At 52.6% G+C, this 17,669-nt stretch overlaps 1 protein-coding gene across 1 annotated transcript in view; it reads left to right on the plus strand.

The window, feature by feature from the left end:
* The window catches only part of LOC113212378 (tRNA dimethylallyltransferase), a gene marked incomplete in the record, with an annotated part of 168,624 nt that overhangs the window by 125,430 nt on the left and 25,525 nt on the right, over positions 1-17,669 (plus strand). Inside the window, 1 exon segment of the mRNA XM_052272900.1 lies at positions 7,789-7,901. Coding sequence (XP_052128860.1) covers positions 7,789-7,901 — 113 coding nt within the window.

A 17,669-nucleotide genomic window follows, 5' to 3' on the forward strand; every position in this document is an offset into this window, starting at 1 on the left:
TTTTTCGTTGTGATATATCGGTTGTATGCTAATTAATTAGCTGCTCAAGCAGGTTCACATTTGAAGCGGCAGTCGTCAGGGGTGCCGTTCAATATGGACCATTAAACTAATTTCAATCTCTCTATCTCTTCCCCTTAAGACAGTTTTAAGTGTTTACAATTTTCAACTTTTTTTCGAACATCCTGCTAGAGACCGGGTTTTGATGTTGTGGGGCTCCATAGCCCTTTTTTAGGATCATTAATAAACTCAATTCCAATTTCCTCTCTTCCCCTCCCCTTCTCTTTCCCTTTCCTAACTCTGCACAGTCGGGCCCATAACAGAGCCAGACTCGCCGAATCGCCGTTGTCGTTGACATCAAAGCTCCCGCGGAAACGCCTGCCTTCTTAGGCTAACAGCTCCTTCACTTGACACGGAGTGACACGCGCGACTGCCGGACCTGAGCAAAAGCCCGACCTGCGTGCTGTGTGGGCCCACCACCCTGTCAGCCTGACTGCGTGCGTAGGCGTTTTCGGCAGGCGCTGCTAGCCGGGCGTTCGGCTCGGCTCTAAATTTGGATGACCTTGTGATAAGGAGCCTCTCTGGTCCTTTGGTTTCCCGCTCTTCCCGCCGCGTGGCTGGGCGGGCGGTGGGACTTCCCTCCTCGCTCGAGTGGCGATGAGAAATTGAGCTCGATATTGCTGGAGCCTGGACGGTGAAGGGCCGTCCCCACTCACTCCGCCCGCAACCCACCCACACGTTGAGCGAGAGGCCCTTCCCTTTGACCTCTGGCCTTCTCATACTTGAATGGATGTACAGTAGCTCAGTCGCGGAGGCGGGTGGGGCCGGGCCGCGCCTCCGTGTGTGACCGGCCGGGCGGGCGCAGCGCGCAGCCGGGCAGCCCACACGTACACATGGGGCACCTTGACGCTCGCAGGCGTTCGGTCAATGTACTTCGGACACTCGCACCAAAGTCATATTTTCCAAAATTGAATTTGTTACATTGGAAAAGCAGGAACTTATAACTAATCTAGGATATTGTTACGCAGAGGTGTCTCATCGGAAATATTAAAGCTTGTAGAATAAAAACATGAAACTTAAGGGAAATTCGTAGGGTGAAATAGAAATTCTAAACGGGACTTGTACCTTCCCTGAGAAGTCCGGCAGTGAATATGAACCGTGGGAAAGAAGGGAAATTGGCAGAGTGGTGCCGTGGCGGCCTTGACGCGCCTTGTGTCCATCCTAGTAGCCAATCGTGGCGCTGGTCCCCCAAGCCTGGCGGCCCCGGCTCGCGCCAGCTCGCGGCCCCATGCTGGCCGCCCAAGGCTCGGCTCAGCAGACACTCTGCGAAGGTCACCGGTCAACAACCCGGAGGAAAGTGAATTCCACCTTAATGTCAAATGCCATTGAATATGCGGGGAATATTTCCCTGGCGTATGGCGTGTACGACGCGTCCTGCGTCGCTATGTCGCGGACGCATTGTCCTTGGGTCGACCAGCTGTCCCTGCTCTTATCAGGGAATGTGTCTGCTTTTCTAGGTTGTTTAGGGGTCTGGAAATTGTGAAGTACATTCTTTTTGCGCCGCGCGCAGCAACGGGTCTCATGGTTGGGCTTGTCCCGAGATAAGAGTATTTAAAATACAATCGTGGTCACCGGCGACCCCAGCAGGACATGCATAACTAAACGCCACACGTGTGTGCGTCAAAGGTGTGACCGAGTGACCTCGGGTAGGGATGTGTGTTCGCCTGTGCGTGGCGTGGCGCGGCGTCGGACGAGGAAAGGCTTTGCCGTTCAGGTGGATTGAGGTCTGAAATAGCTTCGTGTATACCAACCGGTGTTTGAGTACGCCCGTCGACTCGCACTTGTGCTCACACCAGAGTCCATACTGCTTCCTAGCAAGTGGACATCATTTTTTTTAAGGGAAGGAGGAAAAGGGGGGTCTCCTAAATTAGAATTATTAAAAACAACCAAAATGAAAGGAGATGATGCACATGTGTTGAACTTTTCTTCCATAATTAGGAATATTGTGGCTAATTTTTAATACCGACGCACCGACTTTCTTAATTTGCCCCTTTACAGAAATGTTCAGTACGGCCTTGAATTAACACAGTTACCTTATGAAGCAAAATGCCAAATCCTTCGTAGGTACGAAGCAAATGTTTCGTAGTTACGAACCAAATGCTTCGTGTACCGACAGAGGATTTGGCATTTTGCTTCGGAAGGTTTTAGCTGTGAACTTTTTCAAGTGTTAACATTCTAGCTGAGAGTTCAAAACTGAAATAAATCATTAGTTCACGTACTATATCCTGTCACCTGGCATTATTCTATGGTTTTCTTCCAATTCCGAGCCCTAGCTCTAGCTGCTTAGTTGGGAGAAGGGTTCGGCGGAACTGGTGGACTCCCAGTACACTGATAAACCAAAGAACCATCAAATGATGTAATGTACATCATGCGTAATAATCCGGACTACCTTCGTTTGGCTGCTCTTTGACACGCAGTGCAACCCTACAGCAGTTTATTCATTTGTCTCAATTGTATCGATTGTGGTTGGACACATTTAGATATCACGCGTGGTCTATATTACTCATTTGACGTTACGCATCTGCTTATGCAACTAGAAGTTGAATAATTTTAAATGTTTAACTTGTAGTGGCACACTTTGCACGTGTTGAGCAGTTGACTGGATTATCAGAGTAATGTTGGGTAGTGCGGCTGCCCCAGCGGTTTTCTATTTTCTATTGACAGTTAAATCTATCTGACACCCTGACATTATGTACGCATCATGCGTAGTTATGTGTTTTAAGGTCTCTCTAAGTAAGTTGAATTCAAAGAATTCGGTGACCCGTCCCGCCGACCCCCTTGCGCGCAGAAGTACAAGGCACCCCTCGGCCGTCAAATAACTGATGTCCCTGTTGATAGTGGAACGAGGTATGAGGCAGACAGGCGCGCTTCTGCTCGCCTTCTTGCAGCTGAATTGTTGAGGTGGAAATACAGCGAAATACCCATATGTAAGTGTATGGGAGGGCGAGTGTGAAGCGGAAGCGAGTGGCTGGCTGAGCGAGCGTCGCCGTGCGCAAGAGGGTGATTCAATTACTTTCCCTTTCCGCCTAATTTTCTCACTGGCTGGCTCTGAAAGTGAACCCAACTGCCAAAGCGATGGTGTGGCGTACGTTTTCGGGCATAGCGCGCGTGGAGGACTCACTCACTGGGGACCGAGGAAGGACAGGACCCACACCACCAGGGACTCACCAGGGGGACCCACAAACCCACAGCACTGCGGTCCACCAGGAACCCACCATGGGCCTTCTGGGGGCCCACCAGGAGCCACCTGCGTCCTCCCAGCCCCCCCCCTCCCCCCCCCCAGCTCACCAGGGGGCCACCGGGGGCCCATCAGGGGACTGCCCGATCCGCCAGCGTCAACCGGTGGGCTCCGCGTGTGAGTGTCGCCAGGCCGCGACCAGGTCCCTTGGCGACAACCGCGTGAGGCCCGTTTGCCGTCGTTTTGGCGCCAAATGTCGCCGGCCAATGGGAGCTGCGCGAGACCGCTCGTCGCACTGTCCTTGTCCCGCGCACACACACGTCCCTGTCGCTCTGACTCACACTTTTGCTACTTCCCAAACCGCGGCCGCGCTGGGCCCCTGGTGATAAAACACGCGTATCGCGGCCCAGCTGAGCCGCGGGCTGATCTGACGAAAAGGAACGAGAGTGAGGAAGGGGGAGGAGAGGGAAGGCGCAGAAAAAAACTGGCAGCAATAAAAAGCTAGCAGCGCCTGATTAAAGCTCGCGCGATCGAACATCCCTGCATATCTGACGACGAATGTCAACGCCTTCGGAATGTGCGCGCGGCCGCGTGCGACCAGGAGGAAGGCGGTGGCCATGGCAAAAAAAAACGCGTGTCCTTCGCGATACGGCGACAAACGTGTATCTATTCAGATTCGGTCGAATTGAGACACACGCGCCGCTGTGACGGAGAGCTCTAAAACGTAATTTACCGCCGACTGTGAACCAGTTCCTCTTTCTCTCTCTTTCTGGCGAGTACTACTTTTCCGCATCTTTTGGATAGAGCTGGCTGCTCGCTGCTGTACCGTCTCCGGTGTGGGACCCCGCTGGCAGGGGAATGCCGTCGGCCGGTGCGCGGTGCGCTCGTCCCGGCTCCGCCCTTGTCTGCCGCTTTTATGCCGGCTAGACGCGCGCCAGTACTTAAACTGGACCATTTTATGAACTCTGTTTTCACTCAGAGAGTGCCTGATTGGGCTTCTTAGAAACGGCGGCGCGCACATGTTCGTCCGCTTGCACTTCCGTATCCAGACGGCTCTTCTCCGCTGTCGGCTCCGCTCGGCTACTATCGGCTTCGGCTCGTCCGCCGTCTTGTCGATGTGACACTACGACAGTAGCTGGCCTTCGCTCAACCTTCGCGCCGGGCTTGAAACCTGCTGGCCGAGCCGAAATACCGTAAAAGCGAGGCTGTAAAAAGGAGTGTCTTTTAGCCTGGTTTCGAAATCAGCCTGGCGTACTTGCTGCCACTACTGTTGTCGGTCTGATGGTCCAATACAACACTTTGTTGCTGCCGAGTTCTAGGCTGTATGGATTGCTTCTTGCGCTTTATATTGTTTGAAACTTTCCACATAATCGCAGCAGGACGGAGCACTCAAATCGCAATCTCATTTCGACAAACTTAGTGACAAAGGAGAAATATTTGTCCCCCACCCGATGTAACCCGTGCACATGTCGGCCCTGACGGCTGTACGCGACTTGCCCTGTCCTGCGACCGCAAGGCCGCAAGGGCGAATGGGGCTCGCCATCCGTTCGTGTTCCCTTGACCTGGGCAGCTGGCTTCTATTAATGAAATGACATTTTAAGTCCCCGAATGGCCTCTCGCCCGTAGGCAGAGCGGCCCAGCGGCAGAGACACCAGCGGCTTCTTTGCTCGTCCGCCAATTTACATTATGTGTAAAGTCCGAGGTGGGTGGCGTGAGGTCCGCCCGGTGGCCTTGCTCTGTCCTTCCCTCTTGTCCTTCCCGCACCCCTTCGCCTCCTGCTGCGCGTGCCGCGGCCCCGCGGCCGACCGGCGGCGGACATTCTTGATCCCTTTCCTCCCTACCCCAACCCCACCCCACTCCCACGATGTTTCAAATAATTCCGGTTGGCGAATGGCGACGCGTGGCTTTGTGTTTTGTAAATCTTTAAAATAGGACTGACTGTGGCAGCCTGTCGCGATAGGCGTCCTTGGCATCGGATGCGCAGGGTCGGCCTACCTGGTCCCTTTTTTTATTTTTAGCAGAGAATTCTATACTCCAGACTCGTATTTACTTTGTTGTGCTCCACCTTCGTACAATTCAAAAGAAACATATTGAAATATTGTAACTATTCCCTAAAATAATTGAAATTTTCAGTTTTAAAATATATTCACTACTATTGGTTGTGTTAAAGGTGTATCCAAGTGCTTTCGGTACTCGAATTTAGCGCATCTGTCTCACTACAAATGAAATTGTTTTCGAATCAAGCTAAATCAAGTGCAAAATCCCCTTTATTCGACTGAGCGTATTTTTTTGTTCTTGAACTGAGAACCCATTTTTCTGAATGTAGCGACTTAATAAATGAATTGTAGACGGTTACCCGCCATTACATGTACTAGAGGGGGTAAAAACTCGCGTGATACTATACCTGATCTTCGTACTACTCAGTGTTACTCGTCTTACTTACTCTAAATTTGAATGCAATGATGACTTCACATTCAATCAAGAGGAGTTTCATTCCAAGAACACGTGTACAGAGTACTCCGTATTAATGCACGGTTCTACGTCGGTATCACATGCAAAGAATTATACTATTTGTAGATTGATTCTAAAATTTTTGGTAATAAATTATGCGTAATTCCGTGTGACCAAGGTTAGGTGGCCAGGGTATTACGCAAGGTAAACCCCCCTCGCATTCAATGCAATAACGGCCCAAATACGATTCCCACATTTTATTCCTCTATTCCACATGTGCTAGTGAAAAAATTATTATCGCACTGAATTTACTCTCCAAAATGCGATAATGTCCACGCATTTTGCAGCGATAAAAATATTATTGCACTTTTTAAGCATCATTATTGCATTTTCGTTTTCGTTCGATAACAGGTTTATACTTTTGAAGCTGCAATTATATCAGTTTAAGTTTAATACAGAGTGCATTTTCAAAGCGATAATTTTACTAATGCTCCCACCCACAGCCCACAAGTCCTTTTCAAGAATCTCTTAGTACTTCATAACAGCAAATTTACCTTTTCATGGCGAGAATCTGATCACGTAAACTGCAATTTGGTTGTTGTACAGTCTTTCCTCGTCAAGGGAACGACATTGACTGTTCCTGCAAGCCATACTATGCTAGAAAAAACGGACAACAAAAGTGTCGTAAATCCACGACAACATTTTAAAAGTGGGTGGCAGACACATCTGCATATTGGTCGGTCCACTCGGGTCCACCCGTGACCCGTCCCGGGAGCTCGGAAAAGCAACTCGTGCAAGTGAGCGAGAGCGCTTTAGCCGGCTCGAGCATCGGACGCTCCCGGACCGACCGATACAACCCTGCCTGCTGGGCTAGAGGCACCTGCCCTGCCGGCCCTCCCTCACCCGGCCCGTCGTAATGGCATTAAAATAGCTGCGTTCTAGTAAGTTGAATTAACTTACAACAACGGGCGGCACGTGTCTCGCGTTGGGCCCGCCGGTGGCGGCGCCGGTGGCGCGTGCTGTGCGTAAATCTACGCCAAGGCCGACACGCGTCCCCGGGACACAACTACTCGCCCTCCACTTCTTAAAAATAAAAAAACAAAATAAAAAACGTTTTTCCCGCGTGCGCGAGACGAAAGTAAAACGTCAAGAGGCCCATTCCCACGCGGAAAATTAAGCGAGGAAAATAGTGATATCCCCAAGAGACCGAGAGAAAGGGAGAGGGAGTAAAGTGGTCGACCGTTCTGAACTCAAGTAGAAAAAAATGAGGGGGCAAACTGCGTTGTGTCGCGCTGTGGCTTGAGACGGCTGTAATAGAGAAAGTGTCATTTACACGCACTGGAGAATGAGATGGAGGCGTATTTTTCAAGGTTGCGCGCCTGAGTGAACGCTATATCGCTATCGTCCCTATCAACTATCAGAAATGACGATATTTGTTTTCTCATTGTCTCTTATTCTTTTGCGATTGCTCTTGAGGTGAGGGTGGACCTCGTTGTGGACTTGATTGCTAAGCGATCTATGCTGGCTGGGTTTGGAACTATAAACCTCCGGGTGGCAACGGCGAGGGCACGGACCCCAAGTGCATTACCAGGCGGCACACATATCTCACCGCATGACTCGACACGGCACCGTGACGGGCAGCTTCTCTCCCATCGATATAATACGGCAAGGAGCATTTTATAAAGTGGCTCGTCTCCGCCCAGACAGCTTATGTCTAGCACCATTATTGTCGCTATTATTAATTCATGCCATTATCAAATGCGGCGCAGGCAGTGTCGGTAACTTTCTTTCGGGTGTACCGCAGGGGTGCGCGCACGTGCGCGCATGGGGTCCAAACATTTCGGAAGGCTTTCTTTAATTATTGTGTTCTCTTTGTCTTTCTCTTTTTCTGATGCATGAGCCGCGCACCGTCATGTTGTTATCAGGCTACTAATTGCGACGGCCGAGGTGCAAATTGAAAAAGGACTGAGGCGGGGACGGCCGGGCCGCTGCCGGGGGGTTACACCGGGTTACACTCACCGGCTGGGCTGGGCCTCCTCTCTCCGGCCCGAGGAAGGTCCCACCACTCCGAACGATGGTTTTCACGAGATTCTATTTTACAGGAAGTTCTTCGGCAGAGAGTCTCCAAGAGAGTCGACGAGATGATGGAGCGAGGACTCATTGAAGAGGTGGAGACTTTTCACAAAGAAGTCAACGTGCTGCGCGGCGAGGAGAGGTGAGTAGACGTGTTTTAATTGGTCAACGTCACGGCCTCCAGAGATATGGTTTGGCTAGTCTTTGGCGATATAGTAACTACGGCGCGGTCAAAATGTGTCTCTCCGTAACCGTGAGATTGGCCATAGCCGGCGGTGCAAGCTCTGGATGCTTTCGGTCTCCTTCTCCTGCTGCATCTCCACTCCTTAATGAGAGTGGGACAGTAGCAAGGGGAGTGAGAAAGAGAGAGACACCGGGGGTTGGGAGAGGGGAGGGGGGAGTGAGGAAGTGCCGTGGCCATAAATGCAGTAGCGCTTGCAGCAGCCTAGGGCCCTCCGGTCGTTTCGAGTCGGTAATGTGTGGTTATAATTAACAGGAGCCTTGTTAGATTCAGAGTGTGTTTGGATTGCTCTGGGATGATTTTAACGACGCCTCTGCTGGCCCAATAGTGCACCATAACTCTCGCAGCCACCTTATCCGTCTGCCACACCCACCTCTTTTGACGCCGTTCAATGCGTGTTCCTGGTGTTCCTTCCCGGAAAATGTATTTTGCTCTTTCTCGCGCAGTGCACCTACTGCTCGGCACATCCCCACGACTGCCCCTTCGTGTGATTTTCATAAAGGGTGCTGCCGGCCGGGCTTTGGGGAATGGTTTGGTGTTTCCGGATCGTTTCTCTCATTAAGTCGCATCCGCTGCCCATATTCTGTATAATTCAGCAATGAAACCTGTGGATTCCCCTGAGGATTCCCCCTTTACTCTATCGGTTAACGGACCTCAAGACATTTCACCGGCTCTTGGTGCCCCTCTTTCTCCCTCCCCCTCTCTGTCCCCCACACACACGAGACTGCGAGCAAACCCCAGCTCCATTGGGCCCTTAAACCTCCCATTCGCTGCCCACTTGCAGTCCTACCGGATGCACTCGTGCGTTCGGTTTTATTTCTTGCGCGTTATTTTCCACCCACAGTAGTACAGGATTTGCCACATTGGGGATGGTAATGAGAAGCTCTCACTGATTGAACATCCCGTTCCGCCCTCCCTCCCTCCCTCCCCTCCTCCCCCTCTCTTTCCCTCCCTCTCCCTCTGTACCTCCCGTTGTAGTTCCCTCTCTCTCCCTCTCCGTCTCGGTGGCCGCGCGCGCGGGCTTCTGTTGCGGGAGCGAGAGACACTAACCTCCTCCTCCCTCTCCACGCCCATTAAATTAACGGGCGTCATCACGTCCGCCCACGCCCGCCCTACCGCGCTCTCCCTCCCTCTCCCCTTCCCCCTTCTCTCGCCTTCTCTTCGCCCGTCCCACTACCAACGCGACTGTAGCCCCTCTTTCCCCCAGGGAGGTCGGGTCCACGGCATTGCAGCGAGTCAGCCTAGGAGGTAGGCCGGCCCGCCTGTCACCGCTCCGAGGCAGCTGGCCTACGCTGCAGCCCGCTTCGCTTGTGTACTGCGCCGCGCTGATCGGGCCAATCTCTCTCTCTCTCTCTCTCTCTCTCTCTCTCTCTCTCTCTCCCTCCCTCCCTCTCTCTCCCTCTCTCCATCTCCCTCCCTCTCTCTCTCTCTCTCTCTCTCTCTCCCCCTCCCTTACCCCGCCCCGACCCGCCTTTCTCCTTGTTCCCACCAAATACTTATTACGAAGAGTCCGAATCGAAATGTACAATGGATCCATATTGCGATCGAATATTTCTTCGTATTACAAACAGACCTGCTGTTTGTATACAAATGTGTTCCTGATCAGGAACTTAGTGTGGCTGTGTACCTTGAATATATTATTTTGCTAAATAGTGCGTGACAGTGTAAGTTCCTTCACGTACCCTCCAAAGGCTAAGGGCAGCCTATCAGGGACTGGCAGGGCCAAGGGGTCAACGCGTGGCCGTGCAGCTCCCTCATACCTCATGCGCCGCCTCCATGTCGCTGTTTCGCGTACAAAAATTTCACTGCGAAGAAGCAGCTGCACCAAGCGCTTGGGACGCGGGAAAGGTCAGGAGGAGGTGAGACGCAGAGATCCGGAAGGATGCACTTCACTCAGCCATGTATGGAGTTTGAACCTGCGGCGGGCTCAAACCAGACTCTGGCCAGCGTGCTGGAACAGTCGCTGGAAAGCCCGCTCGGCGGCGTCCGGGTCAAGTTTAGGTCGGCCTTAGGCTCCATATTGATTATTGATGGGCGGACAGGCGGCCGCTATCCGCCTCCATCGAGGCCCTCATGCTGTACAGCACAGTACAGCGCCCCTCACACCCCTTTTCAATATTTGCCATCCATGGGACCCCTCTCCCCCTTCATCATCCCTTCACCTTGATTGATGACCCTTCGTTGCACGCTCCGAAGCGCACGTGCACGCACGCACACACTCACATGCGCGGGGCTCTCGCTCGTGCGTGTGTGTGTGTGCGCGCGCCTGACAAATCTCTAGACGTGACAGGCACTACACCCGCTTGCGCTGCTGCGCCGTTTAGGCCGTGTCCTCGGCGCCTCCGCCCCGCCCCGCCCCCCTGCCCCGTCCTCCTGCCGCCCCGCCGCGTCTAGGGCCTCCTCCTCCTCCGCTTCCCCACCTGGTCTAAAACGGTGAACCCATTTCTTTTTGTTTCATCTTTAATCCGGTCTGCGGGCCGCGCCGGGGTCGGTTGCCATGCCAAGGCGCCCGCTCCGCCCGCGTCGCCCGTGCTGTCCGTCGCACAATGTATGCGGCGCGTGGTGCTTCCCTCCCTGCCGGCCGCCCTAGCAACGGCTGGGCAGCGGCCCGAGGCGCGCAGCCTGGCGCGCCCGAGGGGGTCCCCGCTGGCCCCTGCCGGCCCCCCGCCGCCGCCGCCGGCCCCTGGCCCAGTCGATGCTGATGAGCGCCACGCATCACCACCTTCTTATCTCGTGCAATTTGGCCACTTGAAGTGGTTGGGAGGATGGGAAGCACGCAGAGACACCCCTTTAGTTCAGGGAACCAAAATTGTGAACAAAATAATTTTACTTGTGTTGGACGAAATTTTGATGTTTAGTTTAAAATGAGAGTACTAAACGGTACTAAATCGTAGTTGATTTCAGGAACTAAAGATTGTGCAGGTAAAGTGCAGGTAAGGCCAAGTCGTCTCATGGTATTTACGAGGTGAGTGGCGGCCGGTGGCGGCGGCACGTTTCCCGTTTCATATATGTGAATAACTGTCTGAAACTGAGGTTTCCACCGCGCTTTGCCGCGGCTTTGGCGCCATTGTAGCAACAGTCTTCTCATTCACGTCGGCGGAGACTTCAGGGTTCCTGTCGGGTTTTTGTTTTTATCTTTATGAAGGCGCTGCTGCTGCGCCCCCGCCACGTGGGAGTGAGTCCCGCGACCCCTATCACTGCCGCCGCCGCTCAGCCGCCGCTGCTGAGAGGGTTCAACGGGTTGCCAACTGACGTGGCAAAATCGCTCGGCCTGTGCTCGTCGTCCAATTATTTTAGTCTGTTTAGTGACAGCGTGTGCCGCTGCCGCCGCCGGGGTCTGGCGTGGCCACGCGGGGCGGGTGCTTGTGTGGGACTCTTTTCGCACCCGGTGGGACTTATCTGTGATGATGTTCTGATTGAAATTCCGGTGCCCTTCTGAGGCTGTGCCGGTCGCCGGGCTGTGCCAATTTTAGGGCAAAATACAAACTGGGGATCATATTTGGATTGTTGATTTTTTTGATTTTTTTTTTAAGGCCAGTTTTAGTAATTTTTTGACAAAATGGATTTCTTCCTTATGATATCAATTTGCGTGATTTTTTTCACCAATCGGTAGGTATGCGGCCAGCCTTCAAAACACTCAATGCGGAGCAAAATCGGGGACGAACATTTGCATGAGTCCCCTTGTAAGCTGTTGGGACTTCCCTCTCGGCTGGCGCCCTCTCTAAGGGACGGGCGGGTCTTGCATTGGCGTTCGTACAGTGAATGCGAAACAAAAAGAAGAAAAGGGGAACTCGCATCACATAGGGAAGGATGACGTGGAGAGAGTGAGAGAATAGACAACGGCGAGGAGCGCCTCGTCCTTGGCAGTAAGATTATTCGCGCGATTCTGTGTGGTGTCCGGCCCCTGCTCGGCCCGCCGGCCCGCCCACCCAGTCTGATCCCCTGACCAGCCAACGGCGCCCTGCCCTGGCCAGGCCGGTCTGCCAGCAGCCAGCCAGCAGCCAGCAGCCAGCCAGCAGCCAGCCAGCAGCCAGGCCGGGATGAGAATGAATGGGCTAGGCGAGGCGAGCGGCACATGTATAGTAGTAGCGGACGCGAGTTGTGTTAAGGCTTGACGCGTGTGTGTGTGTGTGCTCGTGTGACGTCATCGCGAAAGAGTCTAGTTTGAGATACACACTACACACGCATGCCTGTCTCACCATAGACGAGGCGCCCCAACGCCGGTCCAAAGGGGAACACTCTTTTCAAAAAATAGCCTATAGGGCTTCGCAAAAAACAGACAGTCACGTCGATCAGGCCTCAGTTTTTCCGTACAGCTCAAGTAGCGACAACAGTCCACGCCGATCTTTCCCGCTGTCTGGAGCGTAGAGTAAGGGGGGGGGGGGGCACCACACCCAGCTTCATAGTAACACTAAATTACCTGTCGCACATAGTGCGATTGTTTTTATATCGGCCAACAATGGTGGCAATAACGGAAAAAGTTATGGTTCCCGGATGTGCGAATATTTTTACTGGTCTATCAAATTTATCGTATGTAAATATGCTGTTATATTTTCATCGATTCCTGGTCGAATCCAAATCAGTAGTTCCTCGTTATCATGACCATAGCTGGTGGATGTATGTTTTTGGTTTCTAGGAAAATGCTAACTATGAGAGAGACATTCCCCACGATTTGGGTTCAAATAAAACGGTCTCAGTAGGTCGTTCTGAGCACAAATTAGTCATATTCAGTCGTTTGATCCCCCGACACACCAGGGGGAGGGAGAGGGTCAGATGCTCCCAAAACAAGACGAAAATGTTCCAATTTGGTGCTAAATAAAGCGTATGTAAATTTTGGTTTAGGATCAAAATGAATTATGACATGTCATAACTGTGTTCACGCGTTGCCTCCTGTATGTGTGGTGGGCCAGCACTAGAACACCAAATTATTTGGTCCGTGCTGGAATGACTCGCAAAGTCTTGTAGGTCCTTCACACATGTCCAGCAGCAGCGCTGGCAGTTCTGCGCGCGCGCTCTTGTCGAGAGGTCCTTATTTGTAATCGACTCTTACCCTATCACACGTCATAGACGATCGCCAATGAAACGCGTCAATCAACGTCAACGCCGTTAAAATGCCGCTGTTTGACGTTTATCGCCGCCTTGCCGCTCTCTACCCCTTCTCCAAATACCCCCCTTTAATACTCCTGAAAATGGCCCGGCTCCGCCTGGCTGAATAGCAGTGAATATTGTTAAATACTTCCGAATCTTGACAGTACCAGCAAACACTCGTTAATATTCGCTAAACATCAAATATTAATTCCCTTCTGAACGGAGAATATATCCGAAGTTATCTACCACTTGACGCACTTGACGTCACGTGTGCACGTGTTTAGGTCTCAAGGCCCTGCAATCGTTGGCTCATCTGCAGACTTCATTGATTAGAACAAGTGTTTCTTGTGGCAGACGAAACTGTTCGCGTGTCGGTTTTGAAGATGTTTCGCATGACTTCATAAAGAGGGCCACAGTACTGTTGGGATGGCACCATAAAGGAGCAATGTGTGTGTCGCTGGCGGAAGGCAATCATTGCACACGGGAGGGGGGGAGGCCATCTACACCTGATGTTTTCTGTTCCGATTGCATTCTCCCACGGGGCCACAAGGCGCCGTGGTCAAATTCGGTAGGCAAGCTCGCCAAAGAGCTTGTATAGTAAGTATAGAGGGAGCAGGCCCTATCCCGGCCGCTGGCGGCCGCCTCCGCCAACAGCTGTCCCGATACCACACCACCGTTGTGCAGTTTAGCGCAACTCACGCATGCGCAGTACGCGACCCGGGCCGCACGCGGGGGGCGAGGGCGGGCGGGGGCCCTGCCTGCCAGCTGGAGGGGGGCCCTCTCGGGAGGAGTGGGGGGTGGCGGTAGGGGCGCGGCGGCAGTGTTGCAGTTGTGGCTGAGGTTTCTCCGGATGGCGCTGGCGGGGGACCTGCTCCCTCTATACTTACTATACAAGCTCTTTGAAGCTCGCCCGCACGGGTGACTACGGTACGACCTACGGTTAATAACGACTGCAACTAAACACCCCTTGACTCATTTGTACCTTGAAAACCGATTAACACGTTCAGTCGCAGGGGGTGGCAAACACGTGTTATTGTGACGACACGTGGGCACGTGGTACTCAAGGTGTTAAAACAACTCCTCGAGAAAAGCAAATTTTGGCGCCTTCCACGGGCGTGTGATCGTGGGCCCTCGGCGTGACAGAGCGGGTCGGTCTATCGCGCCGAACGTGCCGCTGCGCTATTTCAACGCCTTTACAGGACGCTCTGCGGAGCACGACAAAGTATCCTTATCGGCTCCGGCCGGAGGAAAGACGGGCGAGCGGGAGGGCAGGGCGAGCGGGGCCCGGGGCAGTGCGCAGGTGTACGCCCGCCGCCCGCCGCCCGTCGCGTCTGGGCGGGGCGCGGCCGCCGGACGGGCGTAAGTCTGGTCCCGCTCGCCGCCGCTGGGGGGCGCCACCGGCCGGCCGCGCCGCATCGATCGAGGCGCGCGAAAAGGGCGGGAAACTCTGTTGCACTTTCCCGCGCGCGGGAAGCGAGCTGGCGGGCGGTGGCGGAGGCGTCGCGTCCCGCGGGCCTACTCGCGCCGCCTCGCGCCTGCGCGCCGCGGGTCCTTCCCCCTCTCACTTGCCCTTTCTCCCGCCTCTCTCCCTCTCTCTCTGTCGCGCCGGCCCGCCTCTGGCGCGGCCTGTGCTCCTGGTACACGGGGACGGGCCATGCCGTGGTGTTCACGTGGCGGCGCACGCCAGCGTGACGACGCGTGGCGACGCGCGGCGCTGGTCGCGGGGTGGGGCCCGAGGGGTGTATCGATCCTCGCTCAGGGCGCGAGTACGAGTATCGCGATGTCGAGATGCCCCAAAGCGCCAAAATTTTAAAAAAGTATATCTGGTTCCATTTTGCGCTTGATAATGTGCTCTCTGAGAAAAAAAATTCTTCCTCGGACAAGACAGTTGTCTCATTGTATTTTGATTCCAGGACTAAACATTTGGTTTCCGCGATCAGAAACTTTGGTGAGAGGCAATGAACATGTGAGGCCGGGCAACAAAACTTTCGTTCTAAGAGCAAATTGTTTAGCGCGTCAAAACTTTCGGTATAGGGACCAAAAGTCCAGTGCCCAGAACTAAAATAATTTATCAGTGCATTACGCAACTGTCCCCTCGATAATAAGTCGAGAAAAACTGAGATAGCGATCTGAGGATCTGAGATTTTCAGGGTTGATTTGTACGTACTGTTAAGGGACAGATCGAGCTCGAACATGAAAAATCTAGCTCAACAACTGACAACGAAAAATGGGCAAAATCAACAGGTCGCAAGTATTTATTTTTTTCAATATTTTTTTTCGTTTTGCCTTCTACGGGAGAACTTATAGACAAATGTTTTCCTCTTTGCTATGCTGTACGTCTTGTCGTTTAGGCCCTAGATGGGGGTTTTCGACAAAAATAGGCTTAAAATTGACCTGTATACACAAGGAGGCCTCAAATAAATTTACTCTTGTTTAGTGTCAGTGCCGCAGGCCAGCTATATGTGCGCTAGGCGCGAGACGTCGTTTGGCATACATAGCTAGGGCTGAATAACTAATCAGCTGTTATGATCGTGGTTGTAAAATTTTGACAGTCAAACGGTATTGAGAAGTGCACAACTTTTGACCCTTTCGTTTCTGATAAGTGTCCACAGCTACTGTGCTGAACACGTTGTAATAAATGTTTAATTTATAGTTGTTAGCTGCACACCCAGAAATATTTATGATGTACACACTGAAGTGCGTAGATACAATGAGGCGGATAATTAGACAAATAGAGTAGAGTAGGAGTGTGCTATGTCCCTCGTCTTCGATGGTCTTAGTAAGGAGGGGGGAGGGAGTTATTGCAACATAGTATAAAATCCTTTTTTCTTAAGGGAACTAAATGGCACTCACGTACGGCTCCCATGCTTTGGCAGTTAAGTCGCTTTTGTTATCGCCGGTTATCGCCAACGTGATGCCTGTGTACTTCTGTTGATGGCTCAACCACGCTGAGCGAGCGGCACCTTAGTGGCGTACTATGAGCTGTGGGGGCGTGTGGGTAGCTCCGCGGGACACTTTTTCAACGTCTCTTTTTATCCATTTTTTGCATGAAATGCATACACTGAGGGAATTGCATTCTTCGTTGTGTGGGTCGTCGTCGTCGTTGCATGCAGCGGCAACACGCGGCTACGCCGTGGAGAGTCGATATCTTTGGAGGGGATCGGGAAAGTGCTTATTCGCAAGTTGCTGAAATTACAAGTGTCTTGTGCAACAGCAGCCTCGTGCCGTGCCACTGCACGCATCAATATGCAGACGTTGGCGTCCCGTCCAGGAACCCGCTGCTCGCGAGCAGATATCAGTGACGTCTGCATGTTCCCACGGCTCATCGCCTCGCACTGTAGGATTCCTCGGACCATCCTGTACTGTACAACGTACACACACGGCGGCCCACACTCACACACTCGCTCATGTCCTTCCCTTGCCCCCATTCATCGTCTTTCCCGCCTTTTCCTCTCCCCTTTCCCCAGCTTCCTTCGTGCGTCTGCCCTGCCCCACGCGCTTCTTTTCGTTCACTTCTCTTATATCGCTTGTTCGCTCTTCAAATGTCCTCTCTGACCTGCCCCCCCTCTCCCCCTACATCCTCGCCCTCCTGCTCCTCGCCGGCCAGCGCGCCACTGTTCCCACGGTGGCATCTTGCTCCCCTCACAACCACCACAACAACCACCGAACCACCACCACTACCACCGCAAAGAATAGGCGACTTAACGACGAACTTTGTAAATTGTTGAATTTCAAAATAAAATTGTGAAATGACAATAATGAAATTTTTTATGATCGCCCTTTCTCCACGCGGCACCACCGTGTGGCTGAACCCGCTGCTGAACCTAACGCGACGGGTACGCGTCTGGTGACTGCTTACAATTCCAGGAAAGCGGCGTGTCTTCACAACGCTCGCATTGTCTCCTAGGCCCGGGTGACTCCTCTCTGTGGTGCGCCCCGCTGTGATTTTAACCACTTCGGAACAAATTTCTGCAGAAAAGTGCTCCAAAATACAAAGGTCTCAATCGTCTCATGTGTTTTTTTGTTTTTTGCTCTGCTCTCGGGTAAAAATGAATGTGGCGACTATTGGCGTATCATGTGCCGCAGAATTGTCCGAGGTGCACACATTTTTGTAAAACATTCTGCATTTTGTGTCACAGTGGTTCGCAGGTGATACCCAGTGTTAGCAACAGCTGGCACTGTAGTAAAGTTCAAAGTTTACTGTGAGAAATTGTTGTACCTCACCGACTCAGACCGGCGTGGTACGACTGCGGGTATACGTTGCTTTGTGGGACTGGCTATCGTGTCGGTAGTGTATAGCAGAGATTGGGATTGAGAATATTTTCTGGTTCTCAGGAGAGGATATGAGCGCTCTGACGCTGTGTTTGCTCTAGGCTGTGCACCAGGACTTTTGCTGGAACACCCAAAGTGCACCGAGAAGCCCTCGTGCGTCACATGTTTGCCAGCGGGGAATTCCGCTTGAACAGACCGCCCCTTGTGAGCCGCAGAATACACTACTGCAGAATCACGAGGTTTCTGTATACACATCTATTCTATCAACTATTGGATGAAAGCTAAAAACATATTTTAATTACAATATTT

The sequence above is a fragment of the Frankliniella occidentalis genome, unplaced genomic scaffold (genome assembly GCF_000697945.3).
Source record: "Frankliniella occidentalis isolate FOCC.00 unplaced genomic scaffold, Focc_3.1 Scaffold229, whole genome shotgun sequence".
Lineage (NCBI taxonomy): Eukaryota > Metazoa > Arthropoda > Insecta > Thysanoptera > Thripidae > Frankliniella > Frankliniella occidentalis.